This window comes from Danio rerio, chromosome 7, assembly GCF_049306965.1.
Source record: "Danio rerio strain Tuebingen ecotype United States chromosome 7, GRCz12tu, whole genome shotgun sequence".
Classification (NCBI taxonomy): Eukaryota; Metazoa; Chordata; class Actinopteri; order Cypriniformes; family Danionidae; genus Danio; species Danio rerio.
In genome coordinates, this window is record NC_133182.1 from 79,135,001 (window position 1) to 79,155,000 (window position 20,000).

The 20,000-nt window shown below is 36.7% G+C and overlaps 2 protein-coding genes across 5 annotated transcripts in view; both read left to right on the forward strand.

The window, feature by feature from the left end:
- hgfac (HGF activator) overlaps positions 1-8,250 on the forward strand; it is a 25,018-nt gene extending 16,768 nt beyond the window's left edge. Inside the window, exons 11-14 of the mRNA XM_073907703.1 lie at positions 1,729-1,868; positions 2,022-2,162; positions 7,083-7,225; positions 7,372-8,250. Coding sequence (XP_073763804.1) covers positions 1,729-1,868; positions 2,022-2,162; positions 7,083-7,225; positions 7,372-7,587 — 640 coding nt within the window. The 3' untranslated portion in view covers positions 7,588-8,250. The remainder of the gene's footprint in view (positions 1-1,728; positions 1,869-2,021; positions 2,163-7,082; positions 7,226-7,371) is intronic.
- Positions 8,251-9,693: 1,443 nt separating this feature from the next.
- Positions 9,694-20,000, forward strand: part of dok7a (docking protein 7a) — a 20,141-nt gene continuing 9,834 nt past the window's right edge. For 2 of the 4 annotated variants that reach the window (XM_073907704.1, XM_073907705.1), the window contains exons 1-6: positions 9,694-9,761; positions 9,849-9,894; positions 13,650-13,865; positions 14,708-14,908; positions 16,610-16,729; positions 18,446-18,538. In XM_073907704.1, coding sequence (XP_073763805.1) covers positions 9,708-9,761; positions 9,849-9,894; positions 13,650-13,865; positions 14,708-14,908; positions 16,610-16,729; positions 18,446-18,538 — 730 coding nt within the window. In that variant the 5' untranslated portion in view covers positions 9,694-9,707. The remainder of the gene's footprint in view (positions 9,762-9,848; positions 9,895-13,649; positions 13,866-14,707; positions 14,909-16,609; positions 16,730-18,445; positions 18,539-20,000) is intronic. The other 2 variants (XM_073907706.1, XM_073907707.1) reach the window with 1 other exon arrangement.

The following is a 20,000-nucleotide window of genomic DNA, read 5'->3' on the forward strand; positions in this document are numbered from 1 at the left end:
ATCACTTCATAAACATATTGTAATAATAACGTCCACCATGAATTATTAACAATCTTCAACACTTATATACGAAAATTAAAGTTGATATCACCAAAATTGAGCTTTTAGTAGTATTTAGCTTGGGTGCAGTACCAAACATCACCACCAGGTTTCATTAACGACCATATAAGGGCATCCTCTATTTTTGTGTATGTTTTGTTGAATATAAACCATATTTTTTTTCATACTTTTGACAATATTTGTATAGTAGACATCAAATTTTAAAGTTGTACATCGCAGACGAGTTCTGTGCGGGAACACTGGTGTCGTCCTGCTGGGTCGTTTCAGCCGCTCACTGCTTTCTGCGCAAGTCTGACTGAGCGTTTATACTGATAGCACCTTTACTGTCGTACCACTTTTTGAACATAGACGTAAAAATAACGGTTAACTTAAATTACTGACAATCTGCAACACTTATATATACCAAATTTAAAGTTGATATCACAAACAATGAGTTTTCAGTACTATTTAGTTTGGGTGCAGTAACAAACATGACCACCAGGTGACCTTCAGTTTTCATTAATGACCATATAAGGGCGTCCTCTATTTTTGCATATGTTTTGTTAAATACGAACCCTACTTTTCATTCTTTTGACAATGTTTGTATTGTAGATATCAACTTCTAAAGTTGTGCGGGAACACTGGTGTCATCCTGCTGGGATGTTTCTGCCACTCTATGTTTCCTGCACTATTATGAGTGTTTATACCAAAAAGACCTTTACTGTCGTACAACTTTTTAAATATAGACAATAAAAAATTAGTTTAACTTCAATAATGAACAATCTTCTACAATTATATACCAAATTTAAAGTTGATATCTCAAACAATAAGCTTTCAGTAGTATTAAGCTTGGGCGCAGTACCAGACATGACCAATAGGTGACCTTTCAGTTTTCATTAGTGACCATATAAGGGCGTCCTCTAGTTCTGTTTATGTTTTGAGGAATACAAACCATATTTTTAATTAGTTTGACAATGTTTGCATAGTAGATATCAAATTTTAAAGTTGTACCTCGCAGATGAGTTCTGTGCGGGAACACTGGTGTCGTCCTGCTGGGTCGTTTCAGCCGCTCACTGCTTCCTGCGCAAGTCTAACTGTGCGGTTATACAGATAACGGCTTTACTATTGTATCACTTTTTAAACATAAACTTAAAAATAACGTTCAACTTAAATTACTGACACGCTTATATACCAAATTTAAAGTTGATATCACAAACAATTAGCTTTTAGTAATATTTAGTTTGGGCACAGTACCAAACATGACCACCAGGTGACCTCTTGTTTTTATTGGTGACCATATAAGGGCGTCCTCTATTTCTGTGTACGCTTTCAGTGATAGGAACCATATTTTTTCATATTTTTCGACAATAATTGTAAAGTAGACATCAAATTCGAGAGTTGTTTGGGCATATTAGTGGTATTTAATTCAAATTTAGCCTCTAAAAATGTGTATTCTGGGAAGGACATCTGCATTTGAACAGAGAAAAAAACAGGAATTTTGATATCACAAAAATTGCTTTTATTATAACTATGTTTGAATGCAGTACCGAATATGACCACCAGGTGACATCTAGTTTTCATTAGTGGCCATTTAAAGGCATCTTCTAATTCTGTGTATGCTTTCGGGTATATGAAGCCCATCATTCTGACTCCATAAGGCTTTATAACCTCAGCATTTCTCTCTTTCAGTCCATTCAAGTCTCAGATCCGGGTTGTTCTCGGTCAGCACTCCTTCAACGACACCGGCCCCAACACCAGGACGTTTGCTGTGGCCAACTACAGTTTCTACCCCGACTACACTCAGTTCGAGCCCACCCTAAATGATATCGGTGAGTCTGGATGACCAATACTGAAGATTCACATCATTACAAACTGCATTTCCTGCATTTAAGAAAATACGAAAGTGTGAGAGAAAGTGCTGTCATGTGTAATAAACTGTAAATGGTTCTGTTATATGTAATGTAAATGTTGTGTTTGTGTAGTGTTGGTGAAGCTGAAGAAGCAGGACGGCCGCTGTGCTCCGAAAACCCCGTTCATCCGTCCGATCTGCCTGCCCACGAAAAACACCACATTCCCGGATCACTCCTGCTGCAAGATCTCCGGCTGGGGACACATGCACGAGAGTCAGTCTACACTTTTCATTTCTGCCCTTTTATTGTGCATTTTTGTCATTAGCATTTATTATTAATAGTAATAATAATGATGATTATTTTAATTTATGATGCACTTCTCTTAAACTTAAAGCACTACAATGTATACAAACAAGGAATACAACCTAAATCAAACACATATTTAGGGGGTCAAGCGCGAAGCGCTGAAACCCTATTGTATTTGTAAGGATTTTTATTATTATTATTCTGCCAAAGTCACTATTGCCCAGACCAAACCGTAAGTCCGAGAGAGCTGAAACTTGGTCAGATGGTAGTACTCCGGTACACTACATTCTCACCGAAGATCAGCCAAATCGGCCCATAGGTGGCGCTATTGCGCCAAAACCCAATATTTTGGCCGCCATTTGTACATCGTTTGTCGTAGACTCAAAAAAATTACATATTTGGAATCCTTGGGTCAGCCCGAACAAAAGTGGAGTGACCCAGATTTTCTCTACGGTGGACCGTTTTCCCGCTACATCGCGATTTGTCCAAAACCTACTTTTGCGAACTAGTCCTAGGTTTTTTGCCCAATCTGAACCAAACCAGCTCTGAAATGTTCTCTGGACACTGAATATCAATAATTATCAAAAAAAAGTTGAAATTTTTTTTCTCGCACGAAACAGTGCACAACAATGTTCGATGCTAATTGAAGCTAATTGCTAATTGTAGCTATAACTTTTAAAAGGAATGAGATATCATCACCAAACTTGGTACACATATGTGTAAGCTTAATTTGATGTGACAGTGCAAAACCCGTAGACTTTGGCCACACGGTGGCGCTATAAAGTTAAAAAAACATAAAAATTACTCTAACCTTACAACCATTACTCCAATCAGCTTGAAATTTGGCATGCAGTGTCTTTGACCAAGTTGTCATAACATACTATAAGGACATTGGCATATCTCAAAAAACATGGCCGCCATTAGCCAATAAAAATTGAGCAGCCATTTAACAAGGTTAACGATGAGTGATCAAAACGAAACTCGCTGGGCATGTTCGACTCACGGTCCTTGAGGTCTGTAAGAATTTTGAAAGAAATCGGCCACTAGGGGGCGATTTTACGTATTTTTAGTGTGTAATGGGTTGTGTATCACACAACCTTTTGCGCAACCACACAAAATACATATCATATGATAGGCCTGCTCATACCAAACAGTTTAACACTCAAACCACTGCTCTCACTCACACCGTTCGTTAAATATTCATCAATATAGGAAAAACCTACTTTTGCGAACTAGTCCCTGGTTTTTAGTTCAGTCGCGACGAAACCAGTGTTGTTAGAATCTCTGGACTGTGTAGATCAATAATTATCAAAAAAAAGTTGAACTTTTCACTTTGGCTAGCTGTAACAGGCTAATTTACAAAAGAGGCGTGTCCACACGAACCTACATGCCTGTAAACCAATGAGGAAAACTCAAAACATCACAGAAATTGGTGAGCACATGTGCCATATCAATTTGAAGAAACTTGCAAAATTTTGTGAAGATCAAACCATAGGTGGCGCTATAATAGCAAAAATAGTCTTTAAATAATGCTAAATCGCTTAAAAATAAAGTAAATTTGCTTCATTTACACACCATTTCACTAAAAACCCTCAATCTACATATCATATGATAGGTCTGCTCATACTGAACAGTTTGACACTAAAACCACTGCTGTTACTCAAACTGTTCATTAAAAAACCATCAATATAAACAAAACCTACTTTTGCAAACTAGTCCCTGGTTTTTAACTCAATCGCAACGAAACCAGTGTTGTATGAACCTCTGGACTGAGTAGATCAATAATTATCAAAAAAAAGTTGAACTTTCCATTTTAGATAGCTGTAACAGGCTCATTAACAAAAGGGGCGTGTCTACACGAACCTACATGCCTGTAAACCAATAAGGAAAACCCAAAACATCACAGAAATTGGTGAGCAGATGTGGCATATCAATGTGAATAAACATGCAAAATCTTGTGGAGATTGGGCTATAGGTGGCGCTATAATAGTGGAAATGATTTTAAAAACATGCTAAAATGGCTTAAAAATGAAGTAAATGTGCTTCATTTACACACTTATCACTGAAATGATTTATAAGTTATTTTTTTGTCCATCTTGGATGTTTAAAGGTTTCAAAAACACATTTTCAATATTCTATCATTTTAGCCACTATAACACAGACTTTTAACTGTCACCTACCATTTCTAACCACTAGATGTCACAACAAGTCCACTTATTTATTGTTCATAACATTTGCATACCTTTGTTGTTTTACATTTTTTTGAGTTTAAAGTCAGGGAAATTGCATTTAGGATCATTCTGAATCACATTTTGACCTGATGTAAACACTGTTATGCATTAAACATCTAATTTGGTCCCAGTTAACCTCTTCATAATAATTCTAATAGGTAAAACTGGTTCTATAATTAAACACCTTGTTTTAAAACATGTGTAAAGAAAATCACAACTGTGGCTTCTAGATGGCAGTAACAGCACTTGATGTTTATTTTACTGCTCTATAACAAAGAATGTAATGTAATGTTATGTAATGCATTCTGAATCCCAAACTGACATGGCATAAACACGGTTAATGCATTTAAGATCAAATTTAGTCAAAGCTTGTCACACTTTTTACTCTGTAGACTTTTAATTATTTTAATAAAATACAAATTTTTCATTTTATATAGTTAGAACATGCTCAATTATAGAAGGGATATGTTTATGCACACCTAAATGGCTGTAATCACATAAATAAATTACACCGTGGCCACTAGATGGCAGTAGGAGATCACTAATACCTTATTCACTGCTCTTTTGTCATTTTTATTAAGAAGAGCTAAAATAGCCATAACTCATGAAGGAATTAAAATATCTTCACCAAACTTGTTACACATATGCAAGAGGTCAGTCTAAGGTCATAGCATAAAACTTGTAGACATTGGCCACATGGTGGCGCTATACATTGTAAAATCACTGTATCTGAGTAACCATTTATCTGATTAACTTACAATTTGACATGTCATGTCTTTGTCTAAGGTGCCATGACTCGATCTACACATTATATCATAGGGCTGCTTATACTGGTCACTTTGACATAAAAGTGGTCACTCGAAATGTTCATTAAAAATTTGCCAATATGTAAAAAACCGAAATAGTTTTTTGGAATGTTTAATCAAACATTTGTTAGCTTAATCTATAAACTTTAACACTCTAATCGTATATTTCGTTGTCGAATGAACTACTTACAGGCGTCCTAACTGCTATATGACCTTACCCTGCTAAACTGCTTGACCCCCGTTAATTGCTGCTTGCAGCTATATTTACATTTTGTTATTTACTTTTTTATTTATTTATTTTAAATGTCTGGGTATTTAAAATAAGGGTAATTAATTGTAGAAGCAAAGGCACTTAAATACACAGAGAAATAATTAGCAGAATAATCACAGGCAACAATGTTACCTCAGGAGATTCAGTTACTGTAGTTCAAACAGTTCAGGAGATTCAGTTACTATAGTTCAAACAGTTCAGGAGATTCAGTTACTGTAGTACAAACAATACAGAAGATTTAATTGATTCAAACTGTTCAGGAGATTCAATTGACTCAGGAGATTCAGTTACTGTAGTACAAACAATTAAGAGGATTCAGTTGATTCAAACAGTTCAGGAGATTCAGTTGACTCAGAAGATTCAGTTACTGTAGTACAAACAATACAGAAGATTCAATTGATTCAAACTGTTCTGGAGATTCAATTGACTCAGGAGATTCAGTTACTGTAGTACAAAAAGTTCAGAGGATTCAGTTAATTCAAACAGTTCAGGAGATTCAGGTGACTCAGGAGATTCAGTTACTGTAGTACAAACAATTAAGAGGATTCAGTTGATTCAAACAGTTCAGGAGATTCAGGTGACTCTGGAGATTCAGCTAATGTAGTACAAACAGTTCAGAGGATTCAGTTGATTCAAACAGTTCAGGAGATTCAGTCTACTTAGGAGATTTAGCAACTGTAGTTCAAACAGTTCAGGAGATTCATACAGATTAGGAAATTCAATTGATTCAAAGAGTTCCGGAGATTCAGTTGATTCAAATAGTTCAGGAAATTCAATTGACTCAGGAGATACAGTTACTGTATTACAAACAGTTCAGGAGATTCAGTTGATTCAAACTGTTCAGGAGATTCAATCGATTCAGTTACTGTAGTTATAACATTTAAGAAAATTAAACTGATTCAATCAGTCCAGGATATTCAGTCCACTTAGGAGATTCGGTTATTGTAGGTTAAACAGTTCAGGAGATTCAGTTGATTCAAACAGTTCAGGAGATTCAGTTGACTCAGAAGATTCAGTTATAGTAGTACAAACAGTTCAGGAGATTCAGGTGACTCTGGAGATTCAGTTACAGTAGTACAAACAGTTCAGGAGATTCAGTTGATTCAAACAGTTTGGGAGATTTAATTGACTCAGATGATTCAGTTACAGTAGTACAAACAGTTCACAGGATTCAGATGATTTAAACAGTTCAGTAGATTCAGTCTACTTAGGAGATTCGGTTACTGTAGTTCAAACAGTTCAGGAGATTTAGTTGATTCAGACAGTTCAGGAGATTCAGTTGATTCAAACTGTTCAGGATATTCAGTCTACTTAAAAGATTTGGTTACAGTAATTTAAACAGTGCGGGAGATTCAGTTGATTTAGACAGTTTAGGAGATTCAGTTTGCTTAGAAGATTCAGTTACAGTAGTTTAAACAGTTCAGGAGATTCAGTTGATTCAAACAATTCAGGAGATTCAGTTGATTCAGACAGGTCAGGAGATTCAGTCTACTTGGGAGATTCAATAGATTCGGTTATATCTGTTGTTTGTCATGTGTGGACAGACTGTGTGAATGTAACTGTCTGTCTGTGTGTTCAGAGGCGAACTCGTACTCTAACCTGATGGAGGGTGTAGTGAAGATCATGCCGTTTGAGCAGTGCTCGTCTGCTGATGTTTACGGGTCAGAGGTCAGATCCGGGATGATGTGCGCCGGCAGCGACTCCTGTGTGGACGCCTGTCAGGTCACAAATACACAACAACAACGTGTGTGTGTGTGTGTGTATGTGTGTGTGTGTATGTGTGTTTGTATCTCTGCTTTTCAGCCAATGCATATTGTGTGCTGGTCTGTTAATGTGTGTGTGTGTGTGTGTGTGTGTGTGTTCTGCAGGGTGACTCTGGTGGTCCGCTGGCCTGTGAGTGTGAGGGTGTGAGTTACCTCTACGGGATCATCAGCTGGGGCGACGGATGCGGACGCTCCGGGAAACCGGGCGTTTACACACTCGTGCCCAAATACGCAGACTGGATCAACAGCGTCATCAGAAAACCCACCACAGTGAACAGAGTCAAGATCCGCGTCTGCGTCGGCCGCCAGTGCCAAACATAACCAGGAGACTTTATTATTATGAATATTAATATATTAGCTGAGATCCTTCAGCTCAGACCGCATGTTACTGACTATAACACACATGGAGCTGAAGCCTGAATCATCAGCCCTCCTCTTTATTTCTTCCCCAATTTCTGTTTCATTTTCTTCAGCACATTTCTAATCATAATAGCTCTAATAACTCATCTCTAATAACTGATTTCTCTTTGCCATGATGACAGTAAACAATATTAGACTAGATATTCTTCAAGACACTAGTGTTCAGCTTAAAGTGACATGTAAAGGCTTCACTAGGGTAATTAGGGTAAAGTTAGGGTAATTAGGCAAGTCATTGTATAACAGTGGTTTGTTCTGGAGACAATCCAACACTAATATTACTGAAGGGGCGAATAATATTGACCTTAAAATAACTGAATAAGACAAATAAGACTTTCTCCAGAAGAACAAACATTAGAGGAAATACTGTGAACAATTCCTGAATCTGTTCAGCATCATTTGGGAACTATTAAAGAGTAAATATTGCACAGGAGGGCTCATAGTTTTGCGTTCAGCTGTATGTACTGTTTCTGATTGCGGTTGTATTTATATTGTGACGTGTACATTGTTATGGAAAGTGTTTTATTTTTTATATGTTTTACATATGAATAAATATTTTAGATTGATTGCTGATGGTAATGTGTGTTTTTATTTTATAAAGAATGCTCTCGATATTATTTCGGTTATAATAAAATTAATTGTAATCATATTTGGGGGGGAGGGGGGATAATTGTCTTTTAAAAATATGCCTATGTTTTACTTTTATTTATCTTTTTATTTCTGTGGTAGTTAAACTAATGGAACATAACAATTATTATTCATTTATTCATTTTCTTTTCATCTTAGTCTCTTTCTTAATCTGGGGTCGCCACAGTGGAACGAACCGCCAACTGATCCAGCATTTGTTTTACACAGCCGATGCCCTGGGAAACACACATACATACACTTTGGACAATTTTAGCATACCCAATTCCCCTATAGCGCATGTGTTTGGACTGTGGGGGAAACCGGAGCACCTGGAGGAAACCCACACCAACACGGGGAGAACATGCAAACTCCACACAGAAACACCAACTGACCCAGCCGAGACTTGAACCAGTAACCTTCTTACTGTAAGGTGACAGCGCTACCCACTGGACCACCGTAATTATTTATTAATTTATTTACGTACTTGTTTATTTAATTATTTATTTATTTATTTATTTATTTATTTATTTATTTATTTATTTATTTATTTATTTATTTTATTAATTAATTTATTTATTTAATTGCTTATTTATTTAATTACTTATTTATTTGTTTATTTATTTGTTTATTTATTTACCTACTTATTTATTTATTCAATTTATTTATTTAATTATCTATTTGTTTATTCGTTTACTTATTTATTTATTTATTTAATTATTTATTTATTTATGTACTTATTTATTTGTTTATTTACTTCTTTATTTATTTATTCATTTATTTACTTCTTTATTTAGTTAATTATTTATTTATTTAATTATTTATTTATTTATTTACTTCTTTCTTTATTTACTTCTTTATTTAATTATGTATTTATTTATTTATTTATTTAAATACTTATATATTTATTTATTTATTTACTTATTTATTTATTTACTTATTTATTTATTATTTAATTATTTACTTATTTATTTATTTATTTATTTACTTCTTTCTTTATTTACTTCTTTATTTAATTATTTATTTATTTATTTATTTATTTATTTAAATACTTATATATTTATTTATTTATTTACTTATTTATTTATTTACTTATTTATTTATTATTTAATTATTTACTTATTTATTTAATTATTTATTTACTTATTTATTTATTTATTTATTTATTTATTTATTTATTTATTCATTGATTTATTTTCTGTCGTTTGGTTTCTGCTCTTGGTGCTTTTTCTTTCGTATCAGTACCATGGTAAGTAGTGCTAGTATAGTAAATGCTGTGTATTTATCTTTTGTCCACTTAAAAATAAAAGTCACTGTTGCTCGTGCTTGAGGCGGCGGAGGCGCGCGTCCGTTATTTTGAAAGTGAGCACGTGCACGCGCGCAGCTGTCATGACGTTAAGATGAGCCACACCGTGATCGCGGAGGGAGCCGCTAAAATCCGAGACGGCAAAAAAGTATGGAAATATGTCTGTGTGTGTGTGTGTATGTGTGGGTTTGAGAGAGGGAGTGTGTGTAAAAGTGCGTTTTGATGTCTCCCACAGTGGAAGAGTCGCTGGTTGATTTTGAGAAAACCTTCACCAGTCGCAGGTCAGTCCATCATTATTTACGTCACAATAACAAACAGAGAAGATCCAACATGTGCCTTTCTCCAAGATCTAACATTAAGTTTGATATTAATTAATTTCTTATTAGTTTAGATGTATTTATTTATGTATTTATGAATGATGAACGTGTGCGCGCGTGCTCGTGACACAACACAACTGTACATTTAAGCTAAACTGTCTTATTTCTTAATTAATAGCAAACTTCATCAGTGACAGGATGGTGTAGAGACATTTAGTACACTCTAAATAGTAAATGCTGGGTTTTTGTAACCCAATGTTGGGTCAAACATATGGACAAACACTACTGTTGGGTTAAAAAGTGTAATTTAAGTAGGTAACGCTTCACAATACGGTTGTATTAGTTATTTATTTACTAACATGATCAAGCTAATGAACAACACATTCATAACACTTTTTATAAATCATTGTTGATGTAAATAAAGTCATTCATTGTTGCATTAGCTATTCATTCATTCATTTTCTTGTCGGCTTAGTCCCTTTATAAATCCGGGGTCACCACAGCGGAATGAACCGCCAACTTATCCAGCACGTTTTTACGCAGCGCATGCCCTTCCAGCCGCTACTCATCTCAGGGAAACCACCATTCACACTCATACACTACGGACAATTTAGTCTACCCAATTCACCTGTATCGCATGTGTTTGGACTGTGGGGGAAACGGGAGCACCGGGAAAACCACGCGAACGCACGGAGAACATGCAAACTCCACACAGAAACTGACCCAGCCGAGGCTCGAACCAGCGACCTTCTTGTTGTGAGACTGCGTCGCCTGCATTAACTAAGATGAGTATTTTAACAAAGCATTCGTAAATGTTGGACTATATTAATAAATGCTGTAGTGTTGTTGATTATTAGCCAATATTAGTAAATATGTGAACTAATAATAACTAATTAAATCTTAATGTAAAGTTTGACCTTTAAATTTAGTTAAAAAAAAAAAAACATTATTGTTTTATTCCTCATATTTAACCCAACATTGATGTAAATAAAGTCATTCATTGTTGCATTATCTAATGTTAACGAGAAATAATTAATATTTTAATAATGCATTCGTAAATGTTGGACTATATTAATAAATGCTGTACATTATTAGTTCATGTTAGCAAATATATTAACTAATAATAACTAATTAAACCTTATTGTGAAGTTTGATCTTTAAATTCAAAACCAACAATGGGTTTATTCATATTTGACCCAAATAGTTTATAAGGAAAATAGTTTCTCCTAATCAATAATATATATATAAATATATAATATATATATAAACTATTTATATATATATATATATATATATATATATATATATATATATATATATATATATATATATATATATATATATATATATTTGTTTTGTTTTAAGTTTTATAATGTCTGGATTTCATGTTAATAACTGACGATACATTATAAAAGAAAAGCTGTTGTAATATAATTTAATAATATTATATTTTTATTAGTGCTGGGCAAAAAGTAATGCATTCATTTTTTGCAATTAATGGCATCCAGAATAAAAGTCTTTTTGACATAATATATGTTTATGGACTGTGTATAATTATTATGTATATATAAATACACACATGCATGAATATATTTGAGAAAAGGTTTATTTATATTTAGGTATATAATATATATATGTGACATTATTTTTTAAGCTAATACTTTTTTAAATGTATAGTTTTGTTTGTATGTATGCATGTGTGAATATCACAGACACATAGTACATATATAATACACACACGTATATCACGTCAAAGCAAACTTTTATTTTGGATGTGATTAATCGCAATTAATCTTTGCGCATTATTAATTTATATTGGTGTTATATGAGGAGCATCGTTCTTCAATACTGGGTTGTTTTTACCCGACGTTATGTCAAATATGAATCCATTATTGAACTGTAGGTAACTGTTGGGCTTAACTATTATTTTGTTTATTCTACAGTCTTTGATTTATTCGTAAACAGATAACACCATGGTTTAGTTTGAGTAATTAATGCTGCTGAGTTTTGAGTTTTTTTTCCTTAGTCTAAGGTCATGAATGGATGAGCAGGAATGATTTATGGTTTCTGCTGGTTGTGTGTTAGTGTGACATGCTCTGATGTGCATGTAGTGTCACGCAGTGGTTAATTCTGCTCCATTAATTAGAGCGCTGGAGCAGAGTTTCGTATATCAGCACAGGAATGTTTCACCTTCAGCAGATCAGCTGACCGAGCAGAGAAAACACTGAGAAACACGCTTGTACAGCTGCTGTGTGTGTGTGTCTGTGTGTGTCTGTGTGTGTCTGTGTGTGTCTGTGTTTGTCTGTGTGTCTGACTGTGTGTGTGTGTGTGTGTGTGTGTGTGTGTTTCTGTGTTTGTCTGTGTGTCTGACTGTGTGTGTGTGTGCGTGTGTGTGTGTGTGTGTGTGTGTGTGTGTGTGTGTGTGTGTGTGTGTCTGACTGTGTGTGTGTGTGTGTGTGTGTCTGTGTTTGTCTGTGTTTGTCTGTGTGTCTGACTGTGTGTGTGTGTGTGTGTGTGTGTCTGTGTGTGTTTGTGCGTGTGCATGTGTGTATGTGTGTGTGTGTGTGTGTGTGTGTATGTTCAACATCTGATTTTTAGTAACATTAAAATACATTACAAATTTTAAAAAAATTCTAACTTTTGACAAGCCCTATGCAAAATCTCAATCAGCCGAGATGTTTCATTCATTCATTCATTCATTCATTCATTTCATCCATGCATTGAGTTTTCTTTCATTCATTCATTGATCCATTCATTGATCCATTCATTTATTCATCCATGCATTGATTTTCATTCATTCATTCATTCATCCATTCATTAATTCATCCATGCATTGATTTTCATTCATTCATTCATTCATTCATTCATTCATTCATTCATTCATTCATCCATTCATTAATTCATCCATGCATTGATTTTCATTCATTCATTCATTCATTCATTCATTCATTCATTCATTCATTCATTCATTCATTAATTCATCCATGCATTGATTTTCATTCATTCATTCATTCATTCATCCATTCATTTATTCATCCATGCATTGATTTTCATTCATTCATTCATCCATCCATTTATTTATTCATCCATGCATTGATTTTCTTTCTTTCATTCATTCATTCTTTCATTCATTCATCCATTCATTCATCCATGCATTGATCTTCTTTCATTCATTCATTCATCCATGCATTGATTTTTCTTTCATTCATTCATTCATGCATTCATTTTTTTCATTTATGCATTATTTTTTCATTCATGCATTCATTAATTCATGCATTCTTATTTTTTTTATTCATGCATTCATTTTTTAAATTCATGCATTAATTCATTCATTCATACATGCGTTCATTAATTTTTTTCATTTATGCATTCATTTTTTTATTCATACATTCATTCGTTTATTCATTCATCCATTCATTCATTCTTTTTTCATTCATGCATTCATTCTTTTTTTGTTCATTCATTCATTTATTCATTATTTTTTCATTCATGCATTCATGAATGCTCTTTCATTCATTAATTTATTAATTAATTCATTCATTCTTTTTTCATTAATTTATTCATGCACTCTTTCATGTTTCCATTCTTTTCTTCTTATTAGGAATAAGAAAAACAATAATGTTCTGTTAAAGGTTACTACTATTTTATGTCAGGTGATGTCATGTTTAAACTTCAGACATTCATGACTGTGTGTGTGTGTGTGTGTGTGCGTGCATCAGACTGTCTGCTGTTGTGCGTGTATAGGGAGCGCGGTGAGTCGGAGTGTGTGGTGCTGACGCTGGAGCACGTCTGCGGTCTGCAGTCGAGTGATTCTGCTGACGGAGTTTCACACACACTCTCCATCCTGAGCCTCAGTCAGAGTGCAGAGATCGGCTTCGACAGCAGGGCGGCGCTGCAGAGCTGGGAGACCAGACTCAGATACTGCCTCGGAGAAGGTCAAACACACACTCACACTTACACTTACAGACACACACTCACATACATAGGCATACACAAACAAACACACACACATGTACATAAACACACACACATACAGTTACAAATGCACACACAGACACACTCACATACGCTTTCAAATACACAATTAACATACACGCACACACACACACACACACACTCACATACACACACATTGTAATCATCGTTTTGTAAAATGTCCATGCATTAATGTGTGTATGTGTGTGTGTGTGTATGCGTAATGCAATGATATGTATGTGTGCATGAGTGTGTGTGTGTGTGTGTGTGTGCGCGCATGTGTATGTAGCTGCTCTTTGTTGTCATTGGCATCCCCTCATAAATCTGCTTCAGTGTCAGTGCTAACAGGTTTAACCCTGCATGCATTCCCTCACACCACACACACACACACACACACTGACTGTTTACACTTTATTAACTGCACAGACTGAAGTGAGCGAGCGACGTCTGTGTGACATCACGGACACTCACTAGAGCTCACTAGTTAGTGCTGACTGCCAAGGGAAGGAGTCCTGCTGCTCATATGACGGACTGAAGATGAAAACAAACCACAGTCTATACCTTTTCTATTGTTATTCAACACACACACACACACACACACACACACACACACACACACTATATTTATATATTATACTGTATTATATATTATATATTTAGATTTTACTTCTGAACCTAGCAACCACCCTGTTTACCTTAGCAACCACACACTCGTGTTATTTCCCTGCTTTGACTGTGCTGTGGTGCACTGAAGCGTCTGATTGAGCGTTTATGTATAATCGGTGTGTGTTTTCACGCGCAGTTCACAGTTTCGGTGTGTGTGTTCTTCCCGGCACCAAACTGGAGAGCGGACCGGCGATGCTGCATTTATGCAATGATGTTCTGGTCATCGCTAAAGATCATCCAGCGGTCATCATGGCGCACTGGAACCTGCTGGACCTGCGAAGATACGGAGCGATACACAACGGCTTCGTGTTTGAGGGAGGAACGCGCTGCGGCTACTGTGAGTATCGCCATGTGATGGGTATATACAGTTAATATAGGGATAAAGTACATCCATGAGGATGTTATCACAGAATAAAGACCCACGGGTTTATCGGTAGCCTGACGCAAAGGGAGGTTTACAACCACCTGGATGTACTTTATCCTGCTTATTACATGGCTACTTAAACCCACAAAACACAAACATCAGACACAAAACATTGTTCTGAGCCCTAATAGTTTATTCATTTCATTTAGATAAATGCTGAAGCTGACAGAAACTAAAACAGCTGATGGAGTATACACTAACCTGCGCATTGTTCAGACACTAGATGGAGAAAAACAGTCAAAATCACAAAGCTAACAGGATGAAAACAGCTGATGGAGTATACACTAACCTGCGCATTGTTCAGACACTAGATGGCGCCAAACAATTTGAAACATTCATTCATTCATTTTCTTGTCAGCTTATTCCCTTTATTAATCCGGGGTCACCACAGCGGAATGAACCGCCAACTTATCCTGCAAGTTTTTACCCAGCGGATGCCCTTCCAGCCGCAACCCATCTCTGAGAAACAATTAAAAACAGTCAAACTAAATATACAGTCTGTACATTAGAAACATCATTCCAGCTATGGGGAGTCCCCATAAAGATAACTATACAAGTATGTGTGTGTGTGTGTGTGTGTGTGAGAGAGAGCAGGTTTATGTGGTTTACAGGGATACAAAGTTGCATAATGACATGGGTATGGTTTAATTGTACTCTATTAAGATGGTTTACGAGGTCACACCTCATGTCCCCATAATTCAAAATGCTTCATAATCATACTTAACGAGGTCTTTTGATGTTCAAATGTTGCCACAGGTTTACTGTGAGGGTTGGGTTTAGGGGTAGAGCTATATAATAAGCTTTATTTACTATATAAAACAGATTGTGCCTATGGAGTGTCCCTGTAAATCATGGATGTGTGTGTGTGTGTGTGTGTGGTCGCTCTGCTGGTTTTGTGTGGTCTTCTTCCTCTGGAGTGACGGCTGTTTCTGCTCATTGACCTTCACCTCAGGAGGCTTTATCAGATTCCTAGAAGAAGTGAGTCAGACCTCATTTATCCAGACCTGCAGAACTGACACACACACACACACACACACACACACACACACACACACACTTATCCAGAATTATCACCAGTTATATGGAAAATACAGTACAATCAGTCAAAAAAAGTCCCCTTGCACAAAAAAACTAACAAAAAAATCAATGTTGGCTTTAAAGTGATGGTTAGTCTTATTTAAATGTGGTACTAAAGCGTTATTACTTGCCAAAGAAGCTGTCAAAATATTAAAGTCATAAAAATGAGTTAAACCAAAACTAAATTAAACTATATATATATATTTATATATGTATAAACTCCACACAGAAACGCCAACTGAGCCAGCCGAGACTCGAACCAGCGACCTTCTTGCTTTGAGGCGAACATGCTACCCACTTTGATCTTTTTATAGTGTTTTAGTGTTCTTTTGTAGCTCAAAAGCTGTATTCATCTGTAAAAGAGTGAGCAGAACATTATACTGTTGAGTGTGTCAGTGTGTGTATCAATGTGCTTGTTTGTGTGTGTGTGTGTGTGTGTGTGTGTGTGTTTCAGTCATGCGGGTGTTTGAGATAAGGGCACTCTCCTGATTTTTATCTTCTATGTGTGTATGTGTGTGTGTGTGTGTGTGTGTGTAGGGGCCGGCGTCTTCTTCTTGTCTTGTGCCGAGGGCGAGCACATCAGTTTTTTATTCGACTGTATTGTTCGTGGTATTTCTCCGTCCAGAGGCCCGTTTGGACTGAAGCCACTGTTCCCAGGTCAGTCTGAGACCCGTCATCACAATCACCACAACAGATCAATTACTATAGTTGTTGTGTTACCATAGCAACCGTAGAATCACCACAACAGATCAATTACTATAGTTGTTGTGTTACCATAGCAACCGTAGAATCACCACAACAAATCAATTACAATAGTTTCTGTGTTACCATAGCAACTGTGGAATCATCACAACTGATCAGTTGCTATAGCTGTTGTGTTACCATAGCAACTGTATAATCACCACAACAGATCAATTACTATAGCTGTTGTGTTACCATAGCAACTGTATAATCACCACAACCGATCAATTACTATAGGTGCTGTGCTACCATAGCAACTGTGAAATCACAACTGATCAGTTGCTATAGCTGTTGTGTTACTATAGCGACTGTGGAATTATCACAACTGATCAGTTGCTATAGCTGTTGCGTTACCATAGCAACTGTATAATCACCACAACAGATCAATTACGATTGTTGCTTTTACAATAGCAACTGTATAATCACAACCGATCAATTTCTATAGCTGCTGTGTTACCATAGCGACTGTGTAATCTCAACAGATCAATTACTATAGTTGTTGAGTTACCATAGCTACTGTGGAATCATCACAACTGATCAGTTGCTATAGCTGTTGTGTTACCATAGCAACTGTGGAATAACCACAACAGATCAATTACAGTAGCTGTTGTGTTACCATAGTAACTGTAGAATTACCACAACATTTTGGTTTACCATAGTTGTATCATTCCTCTTACATGTAATAACTGTGTTAAGCAGAAGAAAAAACGTTTAAGTTACAAATGTTTTCATATTAACAAAGAAGCTGTCCTTCAATAATTGATCACATTGAGTCATTACTTAGGAAAACTGCCACAACCCCCAAAAAGTATGTGTATCGGTATTGGTGAGTACAAGAAAATATGATCGGTACTTGTCTTTTAAAAAATCATTCGGTGCATCCCTCGTTACTTTACACCGCTGTGCCTCTGATGTCCCTCAGGATGATCAGTGGCGGTGGACAAATATCTGACTCCTCTGGCCATTTGCCTTCTGGCCCACATGACTGCTCTATTATTAGCAGTTTAAGTGCTGGACAAACACTGGGGTTCAGCTGCAACCCCTTTACATGAGCTCAACATGTCCCCGATGCGCACTCGTACACACTACTCAGACAGGCTGTTCATATTATACTTACTAACAAAAACCTGAAGGCAACAAAGGCTCATTTCTTTTAATTGCGTTGTAACCTTTCAAGGGCTGCATTGATTCAAGGGCATGTTTCAAGTAATCCAATTCTGATACTTTACTCCCAAATAGCACAGATTAGAAATGGTCCATATATATGTAAGCAGGAACAATCATGTGGATTCACATGCACTCTTGGAAACACTGGTGGGACACTTTCGATTTATAAAATTTGCATTCGAATTTTCAAGCCTGAGTATGAGATCATTTAAGCATTATTTACGAACATTGACTCATTTAAATGGCTTAGAAGTCATTTTACATGTACAGTAATTGCTAGCAGACACAAGTTATTAAATGATGGTGTTTGTTCATCTTTTCAATGATTATACAGCTACAGAGCAGAGCCTCGCATTCACATTTGATTTGTTTGTTTATGTGTCTATTTCTGAGTGTCAGTCAGTAAGTGTGTATCTGCAGTGTCTCTCAGCTGTTTTTGATCTCCTCGGTGTGTTTGTGTGTTAGAGCTCAGTGTCAGTGCAGCTTCAGTGCAGGACAGACTGAACCATGAGGCTGAAGAGCTGGAACGAAGACTTAGTCTGCTGTCTCACGCCACAGGTACTGTTTCACCTGTCCTACCCATGTCTCCTGTCTTACCTGTCTTATCTGCCACACCTGTGTCTCCTGTCTCACCCATATCTTCTCTCTTACCTGTCTCATCTGCCTTACCTGTCTCACCTGTGGCTTCTGTCTCATCCTTTTTACCTATCTCACATGTGTCTTCTGTCTTACCTGTGGCTTCTGTCTCATCTTTCTTACCCGTGTCTTCTGTCTCATTTGTCTTACCTGTCTCACCTGTGTCTTCTGTCACATCTGCCTTACCCATCTCACCTGTGGCTTCTGTCTTACCTGTCTCACCCATGTTTTCTAACTCCCCTGTCTAACCTGTCTCACCTGTGGCTTCTGTCTTACCTGTTTGACCCGTGTCTTCTGTCTTACCTGTCTCACCCATTTATTCTGTCTTACCTGTTTAATGAGTGTCTTCTGTCTTACCCATCTTGCTTGTCTCAACTGTTTCTTCTGTCTCACCTGTCTCATCTCTCTTACCTGTCTCACTTGTGTCCTCTGTCTTACCTGTCTCGCCTGTGTTACCTGTCTCATCTGTGTCTCCTGTCATTCCAGGCTCCTGTCTCACCTATGTCTCCAATTCTTATTTGTCTCACCTTTATCATCAGTTTTTCCTTGTCTAACCTGTTTTACTTGTGTCTCCTGTTGCACCTGTCTAGTGTCTTACCTGTTTCCTTTTCTTACTTGTCTCACCCGTGACTCCTGTCTCATTTGTGTCCCCTGCCTCTTTCATGTCTCCTGTCTTACCTGTGTCTCTTTTTTTTTACTTGTATTACCTTTCTGACTAGCATCTTCTATTCTTATTTGCCTCACCTGCTTCACTCACACCTCGTGTCTTACATGTGTCTCCTTTATTTACTTGTCTTACCTGTCTCACATGTGTCTTCTGGCTAGCCGGTCTTACCTGTTTCTTACCAGACCTGTCTTACAGTGTCTCCTGTCTCACCTGTCATGCCTTCCCAGTCTTATCAGTGTATCCTCTCACATGTTTCTTGCCTTGCCTGTCTCATGGCTGTATCTTGTCTCACCTGTCTTGCCTGATTCTTGCCCTACCTATCTCACAGTGTATCCTGTCTCACCTATCACGTTTGTTTCTTGCCTTACCTGTCTAACCAGTGTCTTCTGTCTTGCCTGTTTCTTGCCTAACCTATATCACCTGTGTCACCAATGTCTCCTTTCTCACCTGTCTTGTCTGTTTCTTGCCATATCTCTTCCACCAGTGTCTCCTTCCTTACCTGTCTTGCTTGTTTCTCACCTTACCTGTCTCACAGTGTATCCTGTCTCGCATGTTTTTTGCCTTACTTGTGTCATGACTGGATCTTGTCTCACCTGTCTTGCCTAATTCTTGCCTTACCTATCTCACAGTGTCTCCTGTCTTACCTATCTCGCTTGTTTCTTGCCTTACCTGTCTTATCAGTGTCTCTTGTCTTGTCTGTTCCTTGCCTAGCCTATT